The sequence below is a fragment of the Gopherus flavomarginatus genome, chromosome 1 (genome assembly GCF_025201925.1).
Source record: "Gopherus flavomarginatus isolate rGopFla2 chromosome 1, rGopFla2.mat.asm, whole genome shotgun sequence".
In the NCBI taxonomy this organism is placed as follows: Eukaryota; Metazoa; Chordata; order Testudines; family Testudinidae; genus Gopherus; species Gopherus flavomarginatus.
Window position 1 is genome coordinate 330,451,274 of NC_066617.1, and position 27,369 is coordinate 330,478,642.

Genomic DNA, 27,369 nt, shown 5'->3' on the forward strand with positions numbered 1-27,369 from the left:
ATGAGTGGCCCAATGCGTGTCTCACACTATATCAATCTGTCTCCACCTTTCTCTCTTCGGCACTGGGGCCAAAACACTCAGCCCTGATTCAGAGCAGTTCAGCTCCTACACTGGTCTGCGGGCTGCCTCCATGAGAATGGCCATCAGCCAAATGTCCCTGTCCTTTCTGGTATGAGATTTGAAGTCCCTGGAGATCTGGCACTTCTCTTTGACGTGAGACTCCCCCAGACACTTTGGACAGGTAGCGTGTGTGTCACTTACTGATATCAGCTTACCACAAGAGGTACATGGCTTAAAGCCCAGGGACCGAGGCATGCCTTAATGACAGGAACAACTATTAACACTACTATATACACTAACTCTAACTAAGAACTATATACATTAACTATGATAACTATACAGAATATTAACAGAGGAAGCTCAACCATTGGGAAAGAAACCTTGCCACAGCAAGAGGGGTCATTACAGCAACCATCAAAGGCAGTAAGAAGGAACTGAGAGGGTGTGGGCTGGCAGGGCCCCTTATACTGGCGCATATATGCATGGCTCCAGAGAGCCCTAGAGCTGGCCCTATGGATACCACCGAGGGAAAAATCTCCAGCAACTCTGCATGTGGTGCACCCACCCCTAGCATGCAGTGGACATGAGCAAGCATTTGAAGAAGAACTTGTAGTTTAGCTGGCTCATTTTGGGGGAAGATGAGACTGCATATGGAGCAGCACACCCCAATCCTTTAGCAGTGAATTGCAAAAAGATCTCCAGAATTTAATAAGGAGAGTTTGAAAAAAAGGAATACAACAGGAGCAGCGGAAGCATCCTAAAAGTGAGGGGGCCAGAGGCACCCAGAACGTGGCCCTGTCCCCGCACTGCCTCTTCTCCCAAAGTCCCCACCCTCATGCCACACATTCTACCTGAGGTTCTACTCTTGCACGCCCCTTCTTCCTGCTGCCCGACCCTCACACTGCCCCTTCTCCCTGCATCACCTCTTCCCTCCAAGACCCTGGCCCCACTTGCTCCTCTCTGCCCCCTCCTCTGTTGCTCACCCTTACAACCCATAAAAAGTGTGGGGAGGAGCCAGGGCCCACTGGCCCCCCCTGTTCTGGTGCCCCTGGAATGCAATAATAGGTAGGTAGCTAGGCATGGACATAGCTGGGCCACTGCTTAGCTGGACATTTCAGGTACACAAGTCCTGCAATATAGAACTGGAGAGAACCCTTACAGTTCCATCCTGAGGCATTTGCTGCTTTCCTTGTGGATAAGCAGGAAGAGACCAGGGTTCCTGCAGAGAGAATTCCTGAAAGGGGAGGGAGTTTTTGCCAATTTTTTTGTTCCGTGACCCCTAGGAAAGGAGCCACCCATTGGCCACACAGGGGAGCCACACCAGGTAGCCAAGACCTGGGAAAATAAGTGGAGAAGGAGTGACCTTTACTGTGAACTTGAGCCACATGCACAAAATGTTAGCCACTTACATTCACTGTGATTCATGATGTGCAGTCACCAAAGTGCACATCTTCCAAATGCGTTGCATAATAGTTTAAAAAATTAAACATGATCTAAGACCTTCTGTACTTGTAGGATACATAAAAAAAACTGTGCTGAAAAGAATTTATGCAGGGGAAGAAGCTTGACAGGAATCCAATCATAATAACTATGCTGAGTAAGAGGCACTTAAAATTCACCTGCTTATAGTAAAAGAAAGAAGAGTATAGACATAGCTCCATGAAGATAAAATGCCCCTTCATTTAGTGACTAGCATAATAAAGATAGATGATAGAAATGTTAACATAATACTCTTTACAGAATGGCAGGGGCAGAGCAGTAGGAATTTACTGTTATTGTTTTCCTTGTAATAAGTCTATTCAAATCAACTATGCATCACAGACTGCATGGTAGGATCAAATTAACTTAGCTTTGATATTCACTGAAGCATTTTATTGTATTCTGACTCAAGTTTCCTCTTGCGGACTTAACCTAAGTTACACTCTAAATTACTATTTAAAAATTACATGAGAATAATATACATATTGTAATGAAAAGTTATTACATTTCTTCTTGAGCAAGGTAGTTGCTTAACCTAAAGCATAAAGTAGTTTCAAATACTTTGAGCTTTAATTTATTGATTTGATAAATCAATTTCTAAATCTTAAATAGCAGGGAAATAGGTGATTAAAAAATCAGAGTTTGAGTGCAGATAGGAAAAGAAGCTGAATTAGTGAGAACAACATTTGAATTCTAAAGAATTCTGGGGGTATAAATGAAACTAGAGAAATCATACTTTGTAAATGACAGAAAAAACACTGTGAGGCAAGAGCAAATAAAATCTCTCACAGAACTGTTTGAATTAACTGCAAATGTAAGGTCATTAACATAAACATCATTTAAAAATCACTTAAAAATGACTTAAAAATCATAGAGGGATGAATGTTGTAAAAGATGACTATTCTGTATGTATTTCCAACAGAATGAGAAATTCTAATTAGTGAGGTAAGAAAAAGACAAGGTTATTACATAAGAAGAAACTGGCATACATATGGAATAGGTGAGGTCATCAGGCAAACAAAGGAGGAGAATATGATTAGTAAAGACTAGAAAGAGAATGGAAAATTAATGAGGCCACTTACTGGAGAAAACCACATCACTTTAAGAATCCAAATTGTCAAAGCAAAATTCACAACTAGGACGATAAGCAGGAGGAGGACAAACAGGTAGAGGCAACGCTTTCTCCAGCCATAAATACCAATGTTGTAGACATATTGGTTCTCCGGCCTCTCTAGGCTGGTGCCTTGTGTTGTGGTGGTGTATTGTTCACGTACCATTTGCTACAGAAGGGGGGGAAAAGAGTTTTGTTAACTATGTAAATTAATTTCTTTAAAAAAATTCTGTAAGAGAAAAACAAAATCAAATGTCTATCACTTTAAGTGATATCATTATTAGGCTCCAATTTGCTGCATGATAACATAGAATAGAAACATCTTTGCTTCTTTTTCATAATATTTGAACAAAAAAATCCCACCTGAAAATATTACACTATTCATGTCATAATCTGCAACTCACATAGCAGTAATTGTATTGTATAATGATATTGTAAACTATGTTCAAGATACTGTCAAGATAAAACATAAAATTTAGGATTTTTTAAAATTCCAAGAGGTACTATATATTCTTTTCTGTTTTAAATACCAATTCTATCACAACATACATTCCAATATTTTCTATATGCAGTAAATATTACAACTAGCTTGTTGCAGTACTAAACTGTGTATCACCGGAATGCCAAAGTTTGTTAGGTTTCATGACCGGTATATGAAGAAGGAAAAGAGGTTTTAAAACTACAAAGGTAAAACATGCTTGCTGAACCCTTTATCACAATAAATATTTAAAGATGTTCTAGTAATAGAAACATACAGTAGTAAATAGGATTAAACATCTTCAGTCACACTACATCATAGTTTTCACAGTAGCACTTACTAAAACGTAAAGGCAATTAGTTACTTACCAAAATACTTAAAACATGAAGACTGTCACTACTTTACACCTTGAAAGTATGGAAGGTTTACATTTGAGCCAAGAGAATAAAAACTCAACAGCTGAAGCTGTTTATCAAAAACCAACAATGGGTAATATCTGTCTCAACTCCACTGATATAAAGGGAGGAAAACCCCCAAATCCCTAATGTGCAAAGGTAAGCAGATTTTGTAAATGCAAGTATTTCCCATAAACCAGGTAAGCCCTCTGGGCTCTTACATAAGAAAAGATGTCCATTTTCTCACAGTATTATATTCTCAAATGAGAGTTCCTTCAGATCGGATTCACATGTGGTTTCTTATCAATTTTGAATACTCCTGGGAATTAGATCACTATGGTCAGCACAAAGAATTTAAAAAATTTGATTAAATTACATCCTTGCCCAGCTGCTGAATTACTCTAACTCGTTAGGGAAGCTCTTTCCAAGTCTCCTGCAGAGCCATGCTCTGTGTGTAACAAGTAAGTGGTTCACAGTTCTGATGCTCTGCTTTAGGAATATCTGTCTTTTGTGATCTGTAGCTTTCTACCAAACCCAGAGTCAAAGAAAATAGTCTAGGTTTACAGTTAAACAGAAGCTTATGTATTATTGTACGCCTAACTTCCTTGCATAATTATAATATTCATCCCCTTTCTATATCTCTTCTTTCTTATTTTAAAAAACCCTATAATTCATAAAACATTGCAAAGGTGTAACAACTTGTGTGTTTGACCACACTCGACCTTTTTTTGCTACAACGGCAATGCAATAATATTGCCATTGATTTGTTGTTATCAATCAAGCTAACCTCATAATGTTGGCAGACAAATCTTTTTACTTCCTGAAAATGTTTGAACTGGTATAAAGAAACTGGTAAAGTATAGGTAGGAGCTGAAGAGAAACAGTCAAATGAAAAAAAAAGAGTCCCATTCAATTAGACCGCATGAAGGCAGGCAACTAAATACAGTACACCCTTGCTATAGCACTCTTCATAATAATGAACCTTTGGCTATGATGAACCCAGTCCCTGGATCCCACCTCAAGTCCCGCCTCTTCGGCAGGGGCAGACAGTTCCTACAGCCCCGCTGCTGCGGTGGGTACTGTACTGATAAATGTTACAAGTTTTTGTATACAAATGCTATAAGTCTAAATACTAAGATGGGTGAATTTGAGTGTATGGTATGAACTGAGGATATTGATATAACAGGCATCCCAGAAATGTGGTTGAACGATGATAATCAATGGGACATGGTAATACCAAGGCACAAAATATATAGGAATGACAAGAGCAGGTCATGCTGGTGGTGGAGTGGCACTATATGTCAAAGAAAGCATAGAGTCAATTATAGGAAAAATCTTTAATGAATCAAATTGTGCCACAGTTTGAAATTCCACGCTTGAATAATAAGAGTACAGCAGTAGAAATACACTACAAACCACCTGACCAGGATGAAGATGGAGATCGTGATTATGAAATTCTCAGGGAGATTAGAGAAGTTGTAAAAATAGAAAATTCAATCATAACGGGGATTTCAACTATCCCCATATTGACTGGGTACATGTCAGGTCAGGACAGGATACAGAAATGAAATTTCTAGACACTATTAATGATTGCTTCTTGAAGAATCTAGTTCTGCAACCCATAAGGAGAGAGGCAAATCTTGATTTAGTCCTAATTGGAACACAGGATCTGGTCCAAAGGCGAGTGGGGGACAAAATCGAACAGTATAAAATGAATATCTTTACTGAACATAATCCTCATCAAAACTGTGTTTATAGAGTGCAAGATGCCTGACTTGTAGGGATCACTATATAATCCCAGTATGCAGAAGTAGATTAGGACTCTGACTTCCCAGTCTGATGGAACTCAGGCACATGACAAGGTAAGATGCTTGGACTTCAGAGAGGATATCAGCAGTTTGTCAGAACACTACTTATCTACCCACTAGGTAAAGATAACAAGCTGAAATAAGTAACGCAGCTACAGTAATTTTCTGCTAGAGGGAGAATGATTCAGGGGAAACAGTGATTCCAGTAAAAAGGGAGGAGAGAAATCTCAGGACCTGATTTAGAGATACATTCAGGTTAAAATCAAGTAGGGAGGGAAAACCCAAACTTGTATGACTAGAAGGATTTTTTTCCCTCTTTTCAACCCCAGCAAGCAATATCAAATATATACTATTGTCCCTAAATTATATGTCACAATAATGTACTTGGAATTTGCATATTTCATAGCATATTATAATTTGCACCGTAAACTAGTGTCATTAGCTAAAAAGGAGGGCTCCTTGAACTGCAATTTGTGAGAACAAGCACTGAGAAAGTAATATACCATACCGAAGTGTTTGCATACCCATCAGTGCAAATCTGCATAACTACGAGTTCATCATAGCTAACCACACAGTACATCATAACTGTTACTGCAATAGCTGGAAAGGTAGTCACTCTCAGTGCAAACTGAAATGCTGCATCAGAATCTACTGTACTTAATGGTTGTATATTTGTGAATAAGTACTGTTAAAAATGCTATTTAAAACTTATATCAAGACTTTACTTTTTATCTTTCATATATAATTATTTTTCCTCATTTAAAATATCCTTTCTGATAGGAAAAAAAATCTTTGTCATCTAATCAGAAACCTGCCTCAGAGTCAAAAGAGACAGCAAAATACTTTTTACCTGGTTTTTTGAACATTTCTTTAGGTTCCTGCATGGTCTTAAAGCCTAACCAAGATTTTCAAAATTGGATATATTTTGGGTACCTCAAGTCTTACATCCCCAATTTGAGATGCCTTGTAGGTGCTTGATTTATAGAAAGCGTTACGCAGTCCTCTCCCTGAAATTCAAGCTCACCAGTAACTTTGGTAAATCTTGGCCTAGGTTTTCAAGTAATACACAGAGAGAAAGCAAAAGGAGAAAACTATAGATTGTCTTCTCTGTTCACTTATTGCTATAATGGTATGACAGATGAAAGACCAATGAATTATGATATAGCCATCTTACATCATTAGCCTGTTCATAGGTTAGCGAGACAAAATCCTTGATCCATCAAGCAAGAGTTGTCTCAGAAGCACTTTTCTCTTTTAAAGGACTCATTACATTAAAATACAATTTCTTGATTGGAGTCTTAAAGCCAACAAACCATGCTTCATGTTAATAAAATGTTGGCAATACATGATAAGGAGAATGTTTTACCCTAGAGAAAGTGCAGTCTTCTTTTCTGAAAACACTCAAGGTTAAGGCAAACCATAGATATATTGATATGAAATCTAGTGTTCACATTAGGGATAAACTCAAGTGTGAGATGGAGGGCAACCCTACAAAGGAAAAAATGAACATGGGGGAGAAAGAAAATAAGACAAGTATGGCATTCAGCTCCCCAATTCTTCTAGTGGAAGTCACTACCAAAAGAGGGATAGCAGCTTAAAGGAAATTGCTTCTAGAGTTTCAAAAAAGATGAACTGCTATTACTGGCCAAACCAAAGAGAAATCCAACTGAGCATTAACAGAATCATAGAAGGGTGTCTAAGAAATACACTGGTAGAGGGTGTGAGTCATTTTCCCTTATGCTGCAAGAAAACTACCAATAGCTGAAATCACTAGGAAATGAATATGAAGGACACTAAGTCCGTTTGTTGCCAATACATATCAGAGGAAACAAGAGAAGACATTAATATTGCACTCAGTACGCCATGTCATATATGCGTTCCAAATATGTGAATATGTACAGTGTCTGAGGTGAAAGATTCCTTCTGGTGACTAGACAGTTGGGCAAAACGAGATGAGAATCTTTACTGCAGCAAATGGACCAACTCAGAGTCAGGAATTTTGAATGGGTGAATAAAACTGATTCCTGTGAGAGGAAATTTGAAACATAGAGGGGCATCTCCAGTAAGTTCCACAATAGACTAATTAGGTCGTCACACCAAGCACAATGAGGACACCAGCAAAGCAGTAAAATGAGTGGGTCTTACTGAATATGTTGGGGATTGGGTAAATTGGGAAAAGCAGTATTCCAGATCCTTCAACCCCAAACAAAATGCATTGGTGGATAGCACTTTGGGATTAGAGAAAGAATGTTGGTGAGGTAATATCTTTCATTGGACCAACTTCTGTTGACGAGACAGACAAACTTTTGAGCTTACACAGAGGTCTTCTTCAGGTCTGGGAAATTTACTCAGAGGATCACAGCTAAATAGAAGCTGGAACAGATTGTTTAGCATAAGTGGTTAACAAGTACTTCCAGGGAACATTCAAGTGAAGAAGCCTGTTAACACCTCTCCCTCCAGTCACAGGGAGGAAAGGGCGGGAGGAGAAGCAGCTAAGAGAATTCTTAGCGGTTTATAGATTGTTGTAATAAGCCACAGATCCGGTGTCTCTATTCAGTCCATGATTTTTAGTGTCTAGCAAAATTATGAATTTAAGCTCTGCAGGCTCGTCTTTTGAAAGTGTTGTGCAGGCTTCCACTGAAGATGGGGACTAATAAATCAGATATAGAGTGATTATCTCTATGAAAATCAGGGGAGTGTCACTGAGATTAAAGACAAATCAGCGCGGATGGGACACTCGTACACTGTCTGTGTAGTTAATCCACATTTTTGAGATGCGGTAGCTATGTCGATGGGAGAAACTCTCCCGTTGACATAGCGCTGCCTACTCGGGGAGGGTTAGGTTGGTATAACTCCTCGCTCAGGGATGTGGATTTTTCACATCCCTTAATGATGTAGTTATACCGATATAGGTCTGTAGTGCAGACAAGGCTATCATAGAAACTCCTATACTCTGAAAAATGAGAGGTTAATTGCTGCTAACTGAGACAGTCTGTTGTGGAATTGCTCTTTCCTTGGAGTTAAGTCCTCAGGGACAGAAACCATAACCACACCCAGAACATCTCAGGAGGAATTCTCAGAAGAAGAGAGGCTCTGGTGACACATCATCTGTTGACAAACAAATGCCTGATTATTGCTCTGGATTACAATTGCTTGTTCAGAAGTGATTATGGTTTCCAGGGCCAGGAAAATAGCCTGAAGCTTGTTTTTGTTCCTCAGGAGTCCATATGCCCTGTTGAAATAGTGTTCCCTACTCCAGGAGTCTAATATCCAAACCGTGCAAAGGATGTCAGAAGTCAGTGAAAGACATATTCACCATGTTGTGAGGCAGATGGGAACATCAGAATAAAAGGGACAGAACCACCTAAGGAAGAGAGAGGACAAAGACTGCCACATTTTCAGAAGGAAAGGTTGCATAGGACACAAATAAAGGGAGATGCGAAGTTCAAGCAGCATGCAAAGTGATCCAAAAGTTGAAAAACAGAATGAACTAAAACAGGAAGAAAACACAAGATCTGGAATAATGCTGTAATTAATGCACAGTGATTGTACTCGAAGCAGGAATAAATACAGGGAAGTCCTACAGCCTTTCTTATGAAGGAGGTCAGATTAAACAATCACAATGGTCTTTCTGGCCTCAAAAATCTATGAATCTATACATTGCATGGATTTTAAGGCCTGAAGGGACCATTAGATCATCTAGTCTGACTTCTTGTGTAACACAAGCCATAGACTTTCACCCAGTTACTCCTGCATGGAGTCCAGTAACTTGTGTCTAATTAAAGTGTATCTTCTAGAAATGCATCCAGTCTTGATTTGATCCAGTTTCTCTTTTCTATGACAAATAGCTGCAATCATCATTCTGGATTTCAACATTGTTTTGTTTTAAAAACATATGGGCTGTGAAATATTCTTCTTTCAAAATTGTTACACTAAAACTGAATGATTCGTTACATTCAAATACCATTTACTTCACTTTTGTTTTATCATAAGAAACAAAAAATATTTGTGCATTTCATGTACATTAAAGAATGACTACAATCCAAGAAACAGAAAATAATTCCATTCAAAACACACATGACCTTTGTTGCAATTTGTAAGATTTCTAAAAAGCTCTGTCAGCCAACAAAGTCATCCTTATTGAAGAGTAGATATAATATATTTTCACATAATTACACTAACATTTCCTTTTGCAATTTATTACAATAAGAGAGATCACAAAAAGCAGACTTTTAATTGAGTTAATTAATTTCAAATATCACTAATTGAGCCAATGCTTCTGAAGAGACACACCAAAAGAAACTTTGTAAAGAAGATCTCATCTCTGTTGTTGTAAACACTAACATCTATTTCTCCAAGGGAAAAAAATGCTTTTATTGAAACCCAGATTCTTTCTGTTCAGATCTGCTTAATAACATTCTAAAATTAAACAGCAGCATAAAGAGTTAAATCAGGACCATCAAATCTTTTTCAACTATGTTTCAGACATTGTGCATCTGTAAGTTTTCACCCTGAGGAAGTAGAGAAAGAACTAACAGGAATTTGAATGGGATTTCAATGCATGACAGTCTCTGTTAGCAAGAGTCAGACTAGCTGTAACCCTAATAGCGCGAGATTTGTAGAAACGAGGATTGTGTGAGGCGAGTGGGAAAGAACTGTGTGAGAAGTTGTTGCGACCTTGTGTAGATAAATATGGAATGTAGACTAGAGTCTAAATAAGTGAGAAAAATTAGTTATCAGGATGACCTATGCATAAACAAAATGCAGCTGTTGCTTATTATTGTCTGTGTAGTGTTGCTTATTATTGTTTGTAATAAGCAATTATTATTGTTGTAATTGTATACCTGTAGAGAGACCTGCCTAGGAGGAGGAAACCCTGTGTCCTAGTGCACTCTCTCCCTCTATGCAATTGCTTGAGAGAATAAAGTATCTGACTTTGCTGCACTCAACCAGAGAGTGAGAACTGTGTTTTTCTCCAACATCCCCTAATGGTGGTATTCCCCCTTTGCATATCCACCTTGTGCTACAAACAAAACAGATTAATTTTATGATGGTAGGCTGTGATTATACAGTGCAGTACAACCAATAGCAACCAATATTATAGCATTTTGTTCCAGTTTTCATACTCTGTCACTCAGATCTCCTCCCTTCTGCTATTCACTAACATCAAAAAATTACAGTAAGACCTAATGAACCTTCTTGAATTATGAATTCTCATCAGCATTATCATGTATCAAACCAGTTTCTCTTGGTAAGCATATGGTATATCATAAAAAAAATACATTGTTGGGCCTGTATATGTCATTATACTTCATAACAATAGAACATTTCAGAGTAGAGAACTGTCTTGGCTTTAGAATGACATATTACATGTGAAAGTTTAAGTAAATATATTTAATTATCTATACATTTTAATGCTGGTCAGTATAGGATTGTAAATTACTTGAAAAAAACTATTGCTATGTGTTTTCTTAACTTGATCTTTCTAGGCTAAGATGCTGGAAGGCTTTTCTTTACATGAAGGTCAAAGATTTCACTTTGGATTATTGTAAGCTGCAGGTATCTTAGTTGTACAGTGTGATCCAAGCACTAGCTGACAGTTCAAGAAGAGAAAATGACCAAGCTGGGGTCAAGGGGGCTTACAGCAAGTTTGTCCTAGAATCTCTCAGAAGTAGTTACTGTGTGCTAAGGTATGGGCTAGTTGTATTATTCAGTAACAGCTGAATCATTTGCTTACAAAACAAAAGAAATACATTATATATAACAAGTACAAGAGGAAATTTAATATCACCCTTTAATATGGCAAACTTTAAATAGGTAATGCTAATACTCACTGATTTTTTAAAAATAATTTGCAAATTCAATTAAATACTGAAAATTTAAAATAGAATAGCAAACTATATAACCCTGTGTATCCTCTGGAAATTTAAAACAGGACAATAAATTTAGTCAGCTGCCAATTCTGTATAAAAAAATTATTAATTTATTTTGAGTCTGACAGATACATTTCACATCTACAACATGTAACTTTATATTCTTACACCATGCAATTTTACACAGATATTCATTTTAAAATAATGAATTTATTTATCTTATTTATTATATTTATTTATCTTATTTATTAAATTTAAACCCATGTGAACTAAATTAGGGAAGTAACATTGTCTTAGCTTCAAATCAGAAGGTAAAAAAATTGATAAATTAAAATCAGATTTCTAGATACCAAGAAGCAGGCCAATGTTTAACAATGTGCTTCTGTGTCTTTAACTACCCACTGGGAAAGAAGTCAATCAACACCGCTGGTTAATAATAGTAGGACCAGCTGTTACACAGCTTGAAATAGACAACAGTAAACTAATTTCAGCACTTACTTCCATTTTTCAAAGGGGAGTATATTTTGATTAACTATTAGTATTAGGATTCACTATAACAGGATTTTCTTTATTTTTACTAGTTAATATTCTAAGGAGTAAAGACGAACAAAGAAGAAGAAGAATCCAGTTTGAGACAAGGTTCAAAGCACTACTGGGCAGTGCAGAAAAACAACTCATAAATACATTGTTACAATGTACTGTAGATTCTTTATATAAAAAGGATTCACTTTTGTTTTATCCATTCATTTCCCTTCTCCTAATGTCAGTTCCACAAATTTCTAATATCAACTTTCATATCATAATGCTACTGATCTCTGGGGTCTATTATTATTGTTGTTTCCAATGTACTTGATAAAAAATAAATTTTAGTACTTAAACCTCACACATCACTACAGTTTTCTACAAACAAAAGGTCATTGTCCCTTCTTAGTATGCTTGACATTTCTAGTTTAATATTATTTATGCATATTTACTTCTAATAATTTCTACTAGAAATAAAAGAAATCATTATTATCATAGCCTAATCTATACATTATGTATTAATTATATTAATTACTTAATAATTCCCAGTTATCACTTTGAGGGTTGTTAGGTTCTTGTCCCAAGATCAGGCCCAGTATTATTAAAATTACTATATAGTTGGGAACCTCGATGGGCATGGTTGCAAAATGCACACTACAGGAACTCTTCTATATTTACAATAATTTATAAATACATTTAGCAAAGCCACAAACACTCCAATTCAGTAAGGTAGATAAAGATAATACAGAAAGTACATCTGAACATCCATACTCACACCATCCCTTGCAGAACAACCTGAAATTTTAGCAATTCTCTTCCTCATCACCATCATCTATCTCCTTCACTAGTGGCCATCATTCTGGCAACTCTCAAGGGCTATATCTCTCTTTCCCAAAGCCCACAGGCTGGAATACAACTTTTATAATATGTTACACCAGGAGTTGGCAACCTCTGGCATGCGGCTCGCCAGGGTAAGCACCTGGTGGGCCGGGCCAGTTTGTTTATCTGCCATGTCAACATTGGTTTGGAGGACCACAGCTCCCACTCGCGGAAAGCCGCGGCCAGCACATCCCTTGGCCCGCAGCGCTTCCCACCGCCCCCATTGGCCTGGGATGGCAAATCACAGCCAGTGGGAGCTGCGGTCCACCGAATCTGCCAATGTGGCAGGTAAACAAACTGGCCAGACCTGCCAGGGTGCTTACCCTGGTGAGCCGCATGCCAGAGGTTGCCGACTCCTGTGTTACACTGATGCCACTATGTCTAATGCATATTCAGTAGTGGTTTCTCACCTCTTACTTATTTGTATTTCCTCACCCTACTATTGCTGAGGTGCCCTTCACCTAGAATATTAATGATCTCAACTTATTATCATATGTCAATTCGTTGCCATGGTACTGTTGTGGTTGGATGTTCTTTCCAAAAGCTGGTGTTATCTCATGTTTCTGTGGTTGGCTGATGTCATTATTTAAAATTCCCCCTTACACTATCAGCAGGTAACCGTGTTAGTCTGGATCTGTGAAAGCAGCAGAGAATCCTGTGGCACCTTATAGACTAACAGACGTATTGGAGCATGAGCTTTCGTGGGTGAATACCCACTTCATCGGATGCATGTCTATTTCCTGTTACCCAAAACTTAGGGTTTACCATTGGACCATTTATCTGTGTCAAAGTTCATAGGCCTCAAGTCCTTATGCTGACTTGCTGAAGATAATATCTTACAGGATACAGGCTTGTAGGTTCCTTGTATTACTGCTGAATATAATAAAGGTAAGCTAGCCCTATGGGCTATAATATGTATACAAAGGGGCAGAAAGAAAAAAATTCCAATGATGCAGTAGCAATTTTTACAACACATTCTACGTTTGGAATATATATGTTTCACTTTGCTTTTTATTCCATGAGATCCTTGGTAAATTTCATTAAAAGCACCTTACAGTTCTCTGTTTCCTTCTCACCCACCCAACTCCCCATTTTAAATGCAAGAAGTTTTTGGGGACAAACACAATCTTTACATCTTGGCAGGTTTAATGTAAAAGTCACCTATTCTGTGCAATTTATGAAGTCCTTTGGCAGGAGCCCCTCACTGCCTACCTTAAAACATGTATTGATAGGTACAGAAATAGCCCCTTACTGCCTTTAGTGGAGAAGGAACTTCGACTGGACAACAGGTGAATGAGGAAAGGCCAAATGCATGAGTGGCTGGAAGAGGGGCTGCCTTTCTCAACCCCTCGCATTCAGTTCTCTGCTTAGCCACTGGGTGAGTAAAGTAGGATGGGGCCTGCCAATTGGCTTTCAAGCGCAACCCATTCCTATTTGAGCCAAGCCAGAGCTTTGCAAAAGTCTCTAATATTCAGTTAGTTGTCTTGCCCTTCCTTTCTTTAGTTAGGAGCTGTGTTGCTTATGATACTGCAAATTTAACTGATCACCTGTTTTTAGGGGTCAGGAAGGAATTTTTCCTGTTGGGTCAAACTGACATATAGCCTGGTGGGCTATTTCACCTTCCTCTCAGCCTCCTGATAGCATAGCTGGGTTAGAAGCAATAGGATTTGGAGTTCTTATAAGGCTTTTATGATTACTGACTCATTGCACCTATCAGCCAGTGTCCAGTGCGGAGAAAGGCTAAAAAGGCCAACTCCTAGAGGTAACTGAGACCAATGATTGTACATTTGGGCCTTGTGCTCACGGCAGGGAGGAGCTTGAAGTCTCTGAGGATCAGGGCCAGCTCCAGCATTTTTGCTGCCCAAAGCAGAGGAAAAAAAAAGCCGCAATTGGCAGCACTTCAGCGGCAGCTCTACCACCACTGCTTCGTTCTTCGGCAGCAATTCGGCAGCAGGCCCTTCCCTCTGAGAGGGACTGAGGGACCTGCTGCCGAATTGCCGCCAAAGAGCCAGACGTGCCGCCCCTTTCCGTTGGCCACCCCAGGCACCTGCTTGCTGCGCTGGTGCCTGGAGCCTGCCCTGCTCAGGACTAACATTCCCTGCACCCAGTCTTGTGGCCTCTGTCACTCCACACACCCTGCCCTTATAAAGCAGGGAAGAAATTTCACAACTGAACTGAATCTGTGGTATAGACCAAGGAGAGTCTACCCTGCATTATTGTTTGGTTTGTGGAAAAAGTCCTGTAACCCACACTGCAACCAATTACATGCCTGGTACATGGGGGCGGGGGGGGACATAATGCCCCTCCCCAAGGAATAATTAACAAAGTTGTAACCTGCCATTTAAGCCCATCCCATGCGTGTCAATCTTTTGCCTGCTTGTCCTGGTTAATGCACTTTAAACACATAACTTAATTATGTGTTTTTCAAATGCTCAGTGCTGGCCTAACTCTTCTTCCATTGAAGCCAATGGGAATGAGTTAGGCTAATACAGAATATTTGTGAAAATCCCACCCAAAAGTGAATCATATTTGTGCTTGAGACAAGATGTGAAAAAAGCTATTTTTTTCTTAAATAATGAAATTCCATTTCAGATTATACTAAAAGTATCCTTGATCAATCGTATGTTCTTTGACTGAAATTGTATTTATTTACAGTATATGGACTTTTTTTTTTAATTGTCTTGTGGTGATCTTTTTGGCTTTGATTGGTTTTTTAACAAAAATATCAGTTAATTTATTTTATTTATATTTGAAATGTAGGTAATTTTGTGTTAAGAATGTAAACTGCATATGCATGTGTGCATGCACATTCCTGTATGTATATCTATGTACCTTGGTTACTTACCTTACAATAATTGTGGTTCTTCAACATGTTATTGCCACTGTGGATTCCACTGCAGGTGAGCCTAATGCACATGAGAGCAGAGATTTGTTTTTTAAAATAGCATGGCCTTGGCAGATGCTGCAGGTGCCCTGTGCCTCTTCGTGCTCCCATATAAGAGCATAAAGGGCAGAGTATTCCCTCCTTCCCTCAGTGCTTGAAATTAAAAGCTTATTTTGCTGAGGATTCCAAAAAGCCGAGATGGACCACAGTTACTGTAAGAAAAATAACTGTTCTCTCTTCTTGGAGTATGTTTCAATGTGGATTCTCCTGTAGGTGACTGGCAAACAGTACCTTTTCTAGATGGCAAAATGAAGAGTATGAGGGACGGTAGTACTGCTCTCCTGAACCTGGCATTTTACCTGGCTGCCAGGTGAAGGACATAATGTGTAATAAAAGTCAGTAGGTTGCTCCACACTGTAGCCTAGCAGATTTCAGAGATGGAAAAGTTCCTGAAGTAGGTGGTATATAGCCTGTGCCCTGGTGCAGGGAGAGGTATGCTAGCCATCTGACAAGACAATGAGTAATGGGCTTAAATTGCAGCAAGGGAGGTTAGGTTGGACTTTAGGAAAAACTTCCTAACTGTCAGGGTAGCTAAGCACTGGAGTAAATTGTCTAGGGAGGTTGTGGAATCTCCACCATTGGAGGTTTTTAAGAGCAGGTTAGATAAACACCTGTTAGGGATGGTCTAGATAATACTTAGTCCTGCCTAGAGCAAAGGGACTAAATTAAATACAACAGTCCCCATTGACTGAATATCTGCTCTGTGATGGACTTCTGTAGCAACTATTCATGGCTGGTTAACTCATGGCTGCTCAAGTAGTCTACTAGGTCACTGCTGACCCTGGGAAGTGTACAGCCAATGATGTTATCCTGTGTAGGTCGCACTACAATCAGAGTCTGATGGCTTCCTGGCAGAGAAGGGATGATCCAGCATCTCCTTGTTTACATAGAGCATTGCAAATGTGTTTCCTGTCAGGACTTGCACTGTGGGTTCTGCAGACAAGGCAAGAATGCTATACAGGCTAGCATGACGGTCCTCCATTTCAGGATGTTCATATTTTAGTTTTAGGTCTGAGAACAAGTTCCTCACATCTGCGTGTGGTTCAGCTGAGAACCCCAATCTGTCCCTGAAGCATATGTGAAAAGTGTCATAATCAGGTAGGGGTTAGAGAATGGCATGCCTTTTCATACCTTCACTTGGTGAACATACTAAGCAAGCTCTTGCAAGACTTGAAGCAGGGTTGTGCCTCTTTTGTTCATGTGATGTCTGGATAGGTAATATGTGAACCTCAGCCATAGCTGAAATCTGGCAAGCAGCATCATACACACCAGTATGTGGCCTAAGAGTCTCAGACAAGTATGCATCATAGTAATTGGATTTTACTTCAGGCAATTCGCCATTAACTGGAGAGAGTGGAGTCTGTCCTCTGGGAGGTAAGCTCTTGTCAATCAGGTGTCAGTCATAACTCTGATAACCTAAATCATCTGTGATGGTATGAGGGATGATTTCTTGTCCGTTCTCTGGAAGTCCCAGTTGGGAGAATAGAAAAAGGACATATTGAAAGGCTGTCTCCTTAAATGTGCTGCCACTACTAGAAGGAATTTGTGAATACTCTCACAATGCTAGGGAAAGTCTGAAGTGCAGTATCTTGCATTGAGAATGGTTGAGTTCACTGTAATTTCTGTGGGCTGGATGGATTGCCATATGGAACTACATATCCTCAAAGTTGAGAGCTTGGAGAGAGAGAATGACGGAGGCAAGCATTACCATTCTGAACCTGAGATGGAATATGTATTTGTTGAGTCTTCTCAGGTCTAGGGCAAGACAAAGACCCACTTTCTTCCTCAGAATGAGGATATGCTCGAAGAAGAAGAAGCCTTTTCACCTGAAAACTGATGGAACCTGATCTATGGCTCCTAGGTAAAGCAATGAGGACACTTCTATTTGTAACAGGCTCTCCTGAGAAGTGTCTCTGAAGAGAGACAGAGAAGGTGGGTAACTGGATGTGGATAACCATAAGCGGTGATCTCTAGCATGCATCTGTCTGACATCACAACAGACCACACCCAGTGGGGAGAGGTGGCTTCTGAACAGGATCTTATTTGGCTCCACACATTCCAGTCAAATGTGCTGATGTGTTATAGGAGGGGGGTACATTGCCAAGGTGGAAGAAGACTGTCACCCTTTGATATACCTCACTCTTTTCTTGGGGTAGTACTCAGGTTGCCTGGGATGGTAAGATGGCGTCTGTTGTCTTAACTAGGGTTGAGGATGATACAGCTTGCACTATGAGGCTGAGCTGTAAATCCACAGAGAGCACAGGGGGGCTTCTGAGTCATTTAACAAGCAGAGAACATTGTCTGAATACACTCTAAATAGTTCTGCACTTTCAAAAGGCAAATCCTCAATTGTGGCTTGTACTTCTCTCAAGATACCCAATACCTGGACTCATAATGCTCTCTAAGGCTGTCTTGGACACCAGTTGGCCTTCTTTATTTTGTCTTTGTGCAACTTCATGTTGTCATACAGGAGCTTTAAGAGGAAGGATGTCACCTTGTTCCAAATTGGAAAGTCATGCTTGGCCAGTATGGCCTGGCAATTAGCCACATGCACTTGCAGAAAGGAAGAGTACAACTGTCAGGAGACTGGGTCATAGGCAGTCAGACCTAGTGGTCAAAGCAGGAGTCAGGGTCAGGAATCAGAACCAATGGTCAGAACTGGAGTCAGATTCCAAACGCCAGAGCTGAGGGTCAAGACACAGTCAGAATGAGGAACCAGGGCAGAGGAGCAATACTGTAGTCAGAGTCTGACTGCCACATCAAGGGTCGAGACAGAGTCAGAGGGAGGAATCAGAGCAGAAGGTCAGAACTGGAGTTAGAGAAGCAGGAGCAGGGCTGGTTCATAGGCAGAAATGAGGCTGGGATAGGACTGGAACAAGAATAGGTGCAGGGCAGGGTCTAGTCTGGAGCAGGGCTGAAGCAAGGCAGGAGCTTGGAGTGAGGCAAACACGGGGAAGCCGAGAATCTAAGGAGATGTGCATTTGAGCAGCCAGCAACATACTGTTGCTACTAGGCTTAAGAATTAGCCCACTAGATTTCTCAGCCAATCAGGCATGGTGGTCTGTCACACAGCCTAGTGTTCTTGTTAGGTAGTCAGGAGACTAAGCAGGCACACCTACAGGGCCTTATTCCTGACAACAATTTTCTGCAAAACAGGTCAAGTTTTTTGGGATTCTTGTCCTTAGGGGTACTCTGACTCAACTTAGATTTTTCTTGTACTGCTAACATTACTAAGGATCTTGGGGTTAGGGTAAATACCGAAGTACTGAATCCCCATTGGAGTGACCCAGTACTGCTTTCCTACCTGTTTTGCAGTGGATGTTATAGTGGCCGGCATCTGTGCAATCCAGACCAGTAAGGGGTTGTATCACAATCTGTCCTGTAACCATGGGTGCTGTAAATGTTTTGCTGCTGTGGCTCACAGCCCAGACACCAACAGTCAACAGACAAGCAAGCATGCAGTCCCTTGAGTGTCTTTGTGCTTTGCAGCTGCAGTTCAGCACTCTGATCCTAGCTGCCTGCCTACAATTCCAAAAGCCTCACTCTAGCTTCAATCACTCAATTACCTTATGTAGGGCCCAATCCTCTCCTCCAAATTTCTCCCAAATTCTCTGCCCGGCAGCGCTCAGCCCTCTCCTAGTACACATACAGAAGTTAATAAGCTTGCAGATTCCTTTACTGGAGTTAAACACTCTTTTAATCAAAGCACTGATTTGGTTTATTGTAAAAAGTAAAACACATTTATTAAACAATATTAATAGGTTAAGTGACACCAAGTACAAGGAATAAACATTAGAAAGGGTTACAAACAAAAAAGGGGTATTCTCAGACTAAAACTTAATTTCAGCCAGTTACAATCTTTGTCTAAGCAGATTTCTCACCTAAAATTAATTTCTAGAGACTTCAGCCCCCTTGGTTGAAGAACCTATCTTTCTACGATCTATGTAGTACCTCAAGTGATGAATAAATTAGGAGTTCTCTGCCCCTCCCTTTATAGTCCAGTAAATCTTTGAAAACTCTCTTTCTCAAAAGTCATTGACACTGATTCAATAGGCAGGTAGGCTTCTCGGCAGTGCTGTCTCCATCACCTAGCAAAACTGTTATGAGGTCATCCTTCCCCACTTGCTTTCATGATGGCTTTGTTTACCTTGCTTGTAAATATGCCTTTGTTACTTTTTCATAAGGACCAAGCTGGTTAGACAAGCAAATAGCTTGTCCAGATCACAAAGGACTATGTAACTCCCCAAATATCTTGTGAGCTTTGATATTTTTGTTTACCGCATACGTAAATTGCAATCTCATTGCCACTGCTTAACCCTGTTTCATTTGTACTGAAGACTTGGGCAGACTTGCTCTCTACTTCGTTCAAATACAGACTTTAAAACATAATATCAGAGAATGTAGATAACTCAACATATAATATTAATACACACATTCCACAATTATATTAATCACTAGTGTGTCATTAGTTTTCCAATGATATATTGCATAACACCTTTTAGATACAGATCATGACACCAATGAATACACTGGTCAAGCCATCTGAAATTCACTACTAGATACCAGGGAGCCCCTTGCCCTTTGGCCTTGAGATGCTCTTAGGGTCACAATGTTATTGCGGCCAGCATCTGTGACAAGGCCTTAGCCAGTTCAAGAAATCCCTCATTTATGGGAAGAGTGATGCTGCTTGGAACAGAAGCTGGCAAGGTGTCAAACACTTTGGAGATTTCTCCAATGTGACCAATATCTCTATTGCCAGAATTTCGGCAATCCTCACAAGGAGCTCCTAGAATGACTTAATCATTTGGTACTATTACTGGTTCCAAAGATATTACTTCATCGGGTGAGGAACATGAGAGGTCCTCTGGTGATGATACAAGGCAATGTTGTGGCTCTACCTTTGTTTTTTCCTGGTACTCTGGCGTAGGTCGTCTGTTCAAAAACACAGATGGGGAGAATTACCTCTTTTTCTTTCATGAGTGCAGTGGACATTGGCATCTTGATTCATGAAACGGTGGACCCTAGTATCCCAATCGAGCCAGGGTGTTACACCATAGGAATAAGTCTAACTTGTTTAGTACTGGCCAGTCCAGTGCCGTTCTCAATGAGACAATAGATACTGAGTCCTTTAGGGAAAGCTCATAGGGTCTTTCCATGGTGCTGTTGACTGACCTCAAAAGAGAGGGCTCTTTGCTCTAAGATGGGAAGAAGTGAGGAGAAACAGACCTCTTCTAGGAGTACCACTGAAGTATATGGTACAGTGGTCTATACCAGTGTTCTTTTAGCACTGAAGATGGTCCTAGTTCTGGTTCTCTCAGGGTTGTATCCTTTGCTGCAGGCATTGAAGGCTAGCCAATTATTACCCTCATTTTGTTTTTGTGCACTTGATTTTTCCTTCCTAAATGTAGTATTTTGCACTTGTCTTTACTGAATTTCATCTTGTTGATTTCCAACCAATTCTCCAATTTATCAAGGTTCTTTTGAATTCTAATCCTGTTCTCCAAAGTGCTTGCAATCCCTCTCAGCTTGGTGTCATTCAGAAATTCTATAAACACACTTTCCACTCCATTATCCAAGTCATTTATTAAAATATTGAGTAGTACTAGACCCATGACAAACTCCTGTGAAACCGCACTAGATACATGCTCCCTGTTTGACAGTGAACCACTGATAATTACTCTTTAATAATATTATAGAATGAGTCAAAATATTTTGACTATATCATGTCATAAGTTGTCATGTCATTATGAAATGATGTAATACTTGAAACATTTCAACTTTGATATTATAAACCATAATTTCTGAAATATTTCAAATATTACATATTTTAATTACATATTATTTTGCATTATTTTATACATTTTTATATTATTTAAATTTTAAATTTTTAGACTCTATACATTGGCAATTGATTTTGAAATTGGTATTTTAATTGGTGTTATTCCAATTTATAACTGTTTTTGTAATAGGTAGTTTCCAACTGTAATTTGGTATAATATAACAATAAAAAATATAAAACAAAAATATTAAAAAATTAAAATGATAATTAAAAATCCCAAACCCAAACACGCAGCTTTCCTGCTTGCCAGACCGGCAGCCCTGGGGCTGAGGACTCAGGTAGTTGGCTGCGCCAGATGAACAACTTGGGAAGATATCTGTTCACTATTACAGTTAATTGCAACTGAAGGAAATGGACACCCTGCTGATGGGCAAAAACTGGCTATGCAAGCTTAAATTGGACTGGTGCGTGGTACACCACATACCATATGGGGAGTGGGAGAGCTGAAATTAAAACAAAAAGCTCTATTTACTATAGATATGGGTTTGGTAAAAAGAATAACACCAAGGCTCGTTGTTTCCGATAAGGTTATTACGAAATTCCTGAAGACTAGGTCTGTGCCATACATTAGAATCATAGAATCATAGAATATCAGGGTTGGAAGGAACCTCAGGAGGTCATCTAGTCCAACCCCTTGCTCAAAGCAGGACCAATCCCCAACTAAATCGTCCCAGCCAGGGCTCTGTCAAGCCTAACCTTAAAAATCTCTAAGGAAGGAGATTCCACCACCTCTCTAGGTAACCCATTCCAGTGCTTCACCATCCTTCTAGTGAAAAGGTTTTTCCTAATATCCAACCTAAACCTCTCCCACTGCAACTTGAGACCATTACTTGTTCTGTCATCTGGTACTACTGAGAACAGTCTAGATCCATCCTCTTTGGAACCTCCTTTCAGGTAGTTGAAAGCAGCTATTAAATCCCCCTTCATTCTTCTCTTCTGCAGACTAAACAATCCACTTCCCTCAGCCTCTCCTCATAAATCATGTGCTACAGGTCTCTAATCATTTTTGTTGCCCTCTGCTGGATTCTTTCCAATTTTTCCACATCCTTCTTGTAGTATGGGGCCCAAAACTGGACACAGTACTCCAGATGAGGCCTCACCAATGTTGAGTAGAGGGGAATGATCACATCCCTTGATCTGCTGGCAATGCCCCTAATTTTATAGCCTAAAATGCCATTAGCCTTCTTGGCAACAAGGGCACACTATCGGCTCATATCCACTAATACACTCCAACCCTTAGGTCCTTTTCTGCAGAACTGCTGCCTAGCCATTCAGTCCCTAGTCTGTAGCAGTGCATAGGACTCTGCACTTGTCCTTGTTGAACTTCACAAGATTCCTTTTGACCTAATCCTCTAATTAGTCTAGGTCCTTCTGTATGCTATCCTTATCCTCCAGCGTATCTACCACTCCTCCCAGTTTAGTGTCACCTGCAAACTTGCTGAGGGTGCAGTCCACGTCTTCCTCCAGATCATTAATGAAGATATTGAACAAAACCGGCCCCAGGACCGACCTTTGGGGCACGCCGCTTGATAACAGCTGCCAACAGTTGGCATGCCATTCTGCAACAGCCTGTGGAAAAGCATCTGGTTGAGCTACAAAAGCAAGGCACAATTTTACCTTTGGAGTTCTAGGGATGGGCTGCATCAATTGTATGTATCCCAAAGGGCAATGGCAGCATAAGAATTTATGGGGACTATAAAGTCATAAACTCCTGGTTGGAAGTGGACCAATATTCAATTCCTAAAATATAAGATTTATTTGCAAAACTCGAAGAGGGACTGAAGTTTATGAAACAAGACTTGTCCCAAGCCTACCAGCATATGGCATTGCAGTCAGGTTCAAAACAATTGCTGACAGTGAATGGATATAAAGGGCTATTTAGGTATGAAAGATTATATTACTGGTAAACCATTGCACCTGCTGTGTTTAAAAACTGGTTGATCAGTCAGTTTTACTTACTATAAGTTTAGTCATAGAAATTAGAAATATTAAAGACTTATCATCTCTAATATTTGCAGGGTATGTCACTGCCAGATTTCTTACAATAAATTACCTAATTTTTTTGCTGTGGTAAATATATATATTTCTAAATATATAACCTAAATTTTCCTTTTCATTCCATTATTCTTAGTTATTCCCTCCTTGTACAATGTTAAATTATAATATATTTGTATCATGCCTCTTCTTAGCCATAACTAATAGAACAATTACTACAATTACTACAACAGTAACGGTTGTTCTTTGAGATGCTGTTGTCAGTATGGATTCCACTGTAGGTGCTGATGCACCTTATGAATGCAAGATCAGATTCTTTTGCATAGCTGTGCCTGTTGGGTCTGTGCATGCATCTTATGTCTCCTCGTTCTTACACATAAGGGCACAAAGGGCAAAGCGGCCACAACCCTCTCTCATTTCCCTCACAACTGGAAGCACATGTTAGCTGAGGATTCTAAAAGCAGGGATGGAGGGCAAGCTGCAGCAGGATCTACATGCGTAACATCTTGAAGAACCACAGTTACTTTAGGGTAATTAACCATTCTTTCCTCTTTGAACATGTGTTAGAGTGTAGGTAACTGTAAGCAGTACCCCTTCTGGATGATGAGATGAGAAGTATCAGCTGCATTAGCTGAACAAAGATTGTAGTACTGCTCTCTCAAACTTGGCATCTCCCCTGGCAGCTAAGTTCAACAAATAATGTTTGACAAAAGTCAGTGGGTTATTCCACATCACCTTGCGTGTCTCAGAAATTGGCAAGTTCCAGAATCCGGGAGAAGATGTTGCTTGAGTTCTGGTGGAATGAGCATTGATGTTTGGAACTTTGCTTGAGATGCGTTGTGTTACCCATTTGGAAATCCACTATGATAGCCTGGCCTTATAAGACAGTCTGAATAGCTTGGTCCTGTCAGTGTAGTAAACTAGCATAGTGGAAATGTCCAGTGTATGTATCTTCTCTCATAAATTAGCCTGGAGCTTTGGGAAGATGACAGGAAAATTGATTGATTAAGACAGAATTTCTAAGACCACCCTGGGGATGAATTTGAAGTGAGATGTCTGCCCCATCATGTTGTGTTTATGAAATGGCATGTGGGAGGGCCAGCCATGAGTGCTTCATGCTCAGCCTCTCTCTCCTGGCTGAATGATAGCAACTAGGAAAATTATCTTCAGAATGAGATGATGCAAGGAACATTCTGAAAGGGGCTCAAAGGGAGGCTCTATTAGTCTCTACAGCACAATGTTGAGGTCCCTGGCAAGAGCAGGTTCTCTCACCGGTGGCTGAGTGTATAACAAATCTTTGAGGAACTTAAATACCCACTGGATGGGAGAATCATAGAATATCAGGGTTGGAAGGGACCTCAGTAGATCATCTTGTCCAACCCCCTGCTTGAAGCAGGGCCAATCCCCAGATAGATTTTTGCCCCAGATCCCTAAATGGTCCCCTCAAGGATTAAACTCACAACCCTGGGTTTAGTAGGCTAATGCACAAACCACTGAGCTATCCTTCCCCCCCAAGACTAAGCATGACTGGACAGGCAGCTGGCACACCAAAATCAATGCAAGGTGAACCGTAATGTAGCTGAACAAAAGGCTGGAATGTTTCAGATGCAGCAAGTAGTTAAGGAGCTATGGGACTGAAGCTTGCATCTGGTCCAGGTCATATTCAACTGCCCATATCAAGAACCTTTTCCATTTTAACAAACAAGCCTTTCTGTATCAGGATCTGCTGGACTTATTTAGAGTAATATCTGTCTGTGGTACTTTACCAGCCAACATTGAGGCTGCTAGATGTAGGGACTTTGGGTCTGGCGTACCTAACTGTGGTGTTATGAAATCAGGTCTGGGCAGTTTGGGAGTTGAACCACCACTAGTCATTTTGTGAAGATTCTCAGTGCTGTGTAAAATCCAAATAGCAGCATCTTGTACTGGAAATGATTTAGTCTTACTATGAATCTCAGGTCCTTTCTGTGAGCTGAGTGGATGATTGCGTAGAAATGTGTGTCTTGCAAGTTGAGAACCACGAACAAGTTTTGAACCTGCTGAAGTGGAATGATGGAGGCAAGCATTTCCATCCTGAATCTGAGGTGGCATACGTATTTGTTCCGTTGCCTCTGGTCCAGGATAGAGTGAACACCCCCTTTTCTTCTCTGGGATAAGGAAATTTAAGGAGTAGAAGTCTCTTCCCTGGAACCTCCTCAATGGCTTGCAAATGAAGCAATGAAATCACTTCTTTTTGTAATAAGCTTTTATGATAAAGTTCATTGATATATATATATATATCAAAATTGAAGAAAATATGGAAGGATGAAGGCCATATTTCTTCACTAATTTAGTGGAAAAGAACAAGTTTGAAGCTCTATGAAGTAAAGACATGGACACTTGCTGGGTTCCATCTTCTGGAGTAAGAAGGAACTAAAGGAGTATCGTGGCCAGTCTGTCTTTTATGCCTGTTCCATGGAAGCACGAGGTGGCACTAGGTGCATGTGTGGCCCAAAAGGACACTGATATTCAAAAGAATCTGATCTTACACATAATAAGGAACATGGGCACCTGCAGTGGCATCCATATTGGTACATACTTGAAGAACAAGGATATACTATCATACTTACCTCTTAATTTTTCCTCATAAATAAATCCTTCAAAACCCTGGATAATTTTGTTGCTCTTTTAGTATTACCCTCCATTTCTTAAATGTATGTGATATTGAGGTGGTCAAAACATAATGTAGAATATTCTAGATTCATTCTCATAGAAACTTATACAGTAAATCTACACTGAATCTGGAAGAGAGTCTCCCAGTCCAGATCCACAGACTCGCATTAGCAGGGCTTGTACTAGTGCTTGACAGCCTTAGCTCCAGCCTTAGCCACAACATCAACGAAATGTCTACACAGCCATTTTCAGTACACTAGCACAAGCTCAGCTAACACAAGTCTGTGGGCCTGGGCTGGGAGGCTCACTCCCAGACGCAGTGTAGACAAAGAAGTGCTTATCACCTCCCTATTGTGCAACATGATGCCTCTCTGCATACAGCTAGATGTTACATTGGTTTTTCTTTCTACTATCCCAGACTACAAGCTCAGATCAAATCTGCTCTCCTATATGAATTTTGTATCTTTTGATATTAGTACATTCTATGTGTTACTTTCCCATTAGTGATATGTGTTTTAGATATCTTCCTCTACTTGTATTGTTTCCATTTTTCCTTGCTTAATACCATTTTAATTTCTGCCCACATTTCTAACCTTTGTAGGCCCATTTCTATTATTTCTCTGTAATCACTGATATTCACAACACCTTCCATCACTGAAATTCACAGATAACCTGTAGTTTACCTTCACTTCCAGTTCTTTAATGAAAATGTTAAATAAGAATGACTAATTCCTGCAGTATCCAAATATAAATGTCCTCTCAGCTGGATTGCATTTAATTAGTACTCTTTGTTTGAGTTTTCTGTCATTTTTCATTCCACAGTGCTCAGATTCAAGCCAATCTGAATTACTTTCTGTAATAGTTAACCAAATAGGCTATTGTATCATACACGTCAAGAATCCTGCTGTAATGACTGCACAGATATGAAAGGCAGGAAATACAATATTGATTCTAATAATTATTGAAGTGGACAAGCATTCTGCTAGAGCAATCAACACACATTCAACTAAACACAAATAATATATTGTTTAAAAATTATGGGTCTAGATTGAACAACCTACAGTCCCATGGGCAAGCACTTCAGCAGGAATACATGTGTAAGTTCTTGATCAGATGAGTTACACTTGTATAATCTTGATTAAATAAATCAAACATTTAAGTCATTTTCTTTCTGATGCACTATTAATACATGGAAGCCACAAATTTTGTTATTAAATATTATTTATGTTTCCCCAATATATTCTTTACTTCAGATATAATCAACAATCCAAACAAGAAGAAAACCAGTAAGGAAAACAAAAGGACAAAGAATTCCTTTTATGCCCAATGACGGA

The 27,369-nt window shown here is 39.7% G+C and overlaps 1 protein-coding gene across 5 annotated transcripts in view; it reads right to left on the minus strand.

Annotated features, from left to right (window-relative positions):
* SGCG (sarcoglycan gamma) overlaps nucleotides 1–27,369 on the minus strand; it is a 186,140-nt gene that overhangs the window by 125,920 nt on the left and 32,851 nt on the right. For 4 of the 5 annotated variants that reach the window (XM_050937309.1, XM_050937304.1, XM_050937307.1 and 1 more), the window contains exon 2: nucleotides 2,622–2,819. In XM_050937309.1, the coding sequence (XP_050793266.1) occupies nucleotides 2,622–2,816 (195 nt within the window). In that variant the 5' untranslated portion in view covers nucleotides 2,817–2,819. Of the gene's footprint in view, nucleotides 1–2,621; nucleotides 2,820–18,853; nucleotides 18,909–27,369 lie in introns of those variants that run through there. The other variant, XM_050937305.1, reaches the window with a different exon arrangement.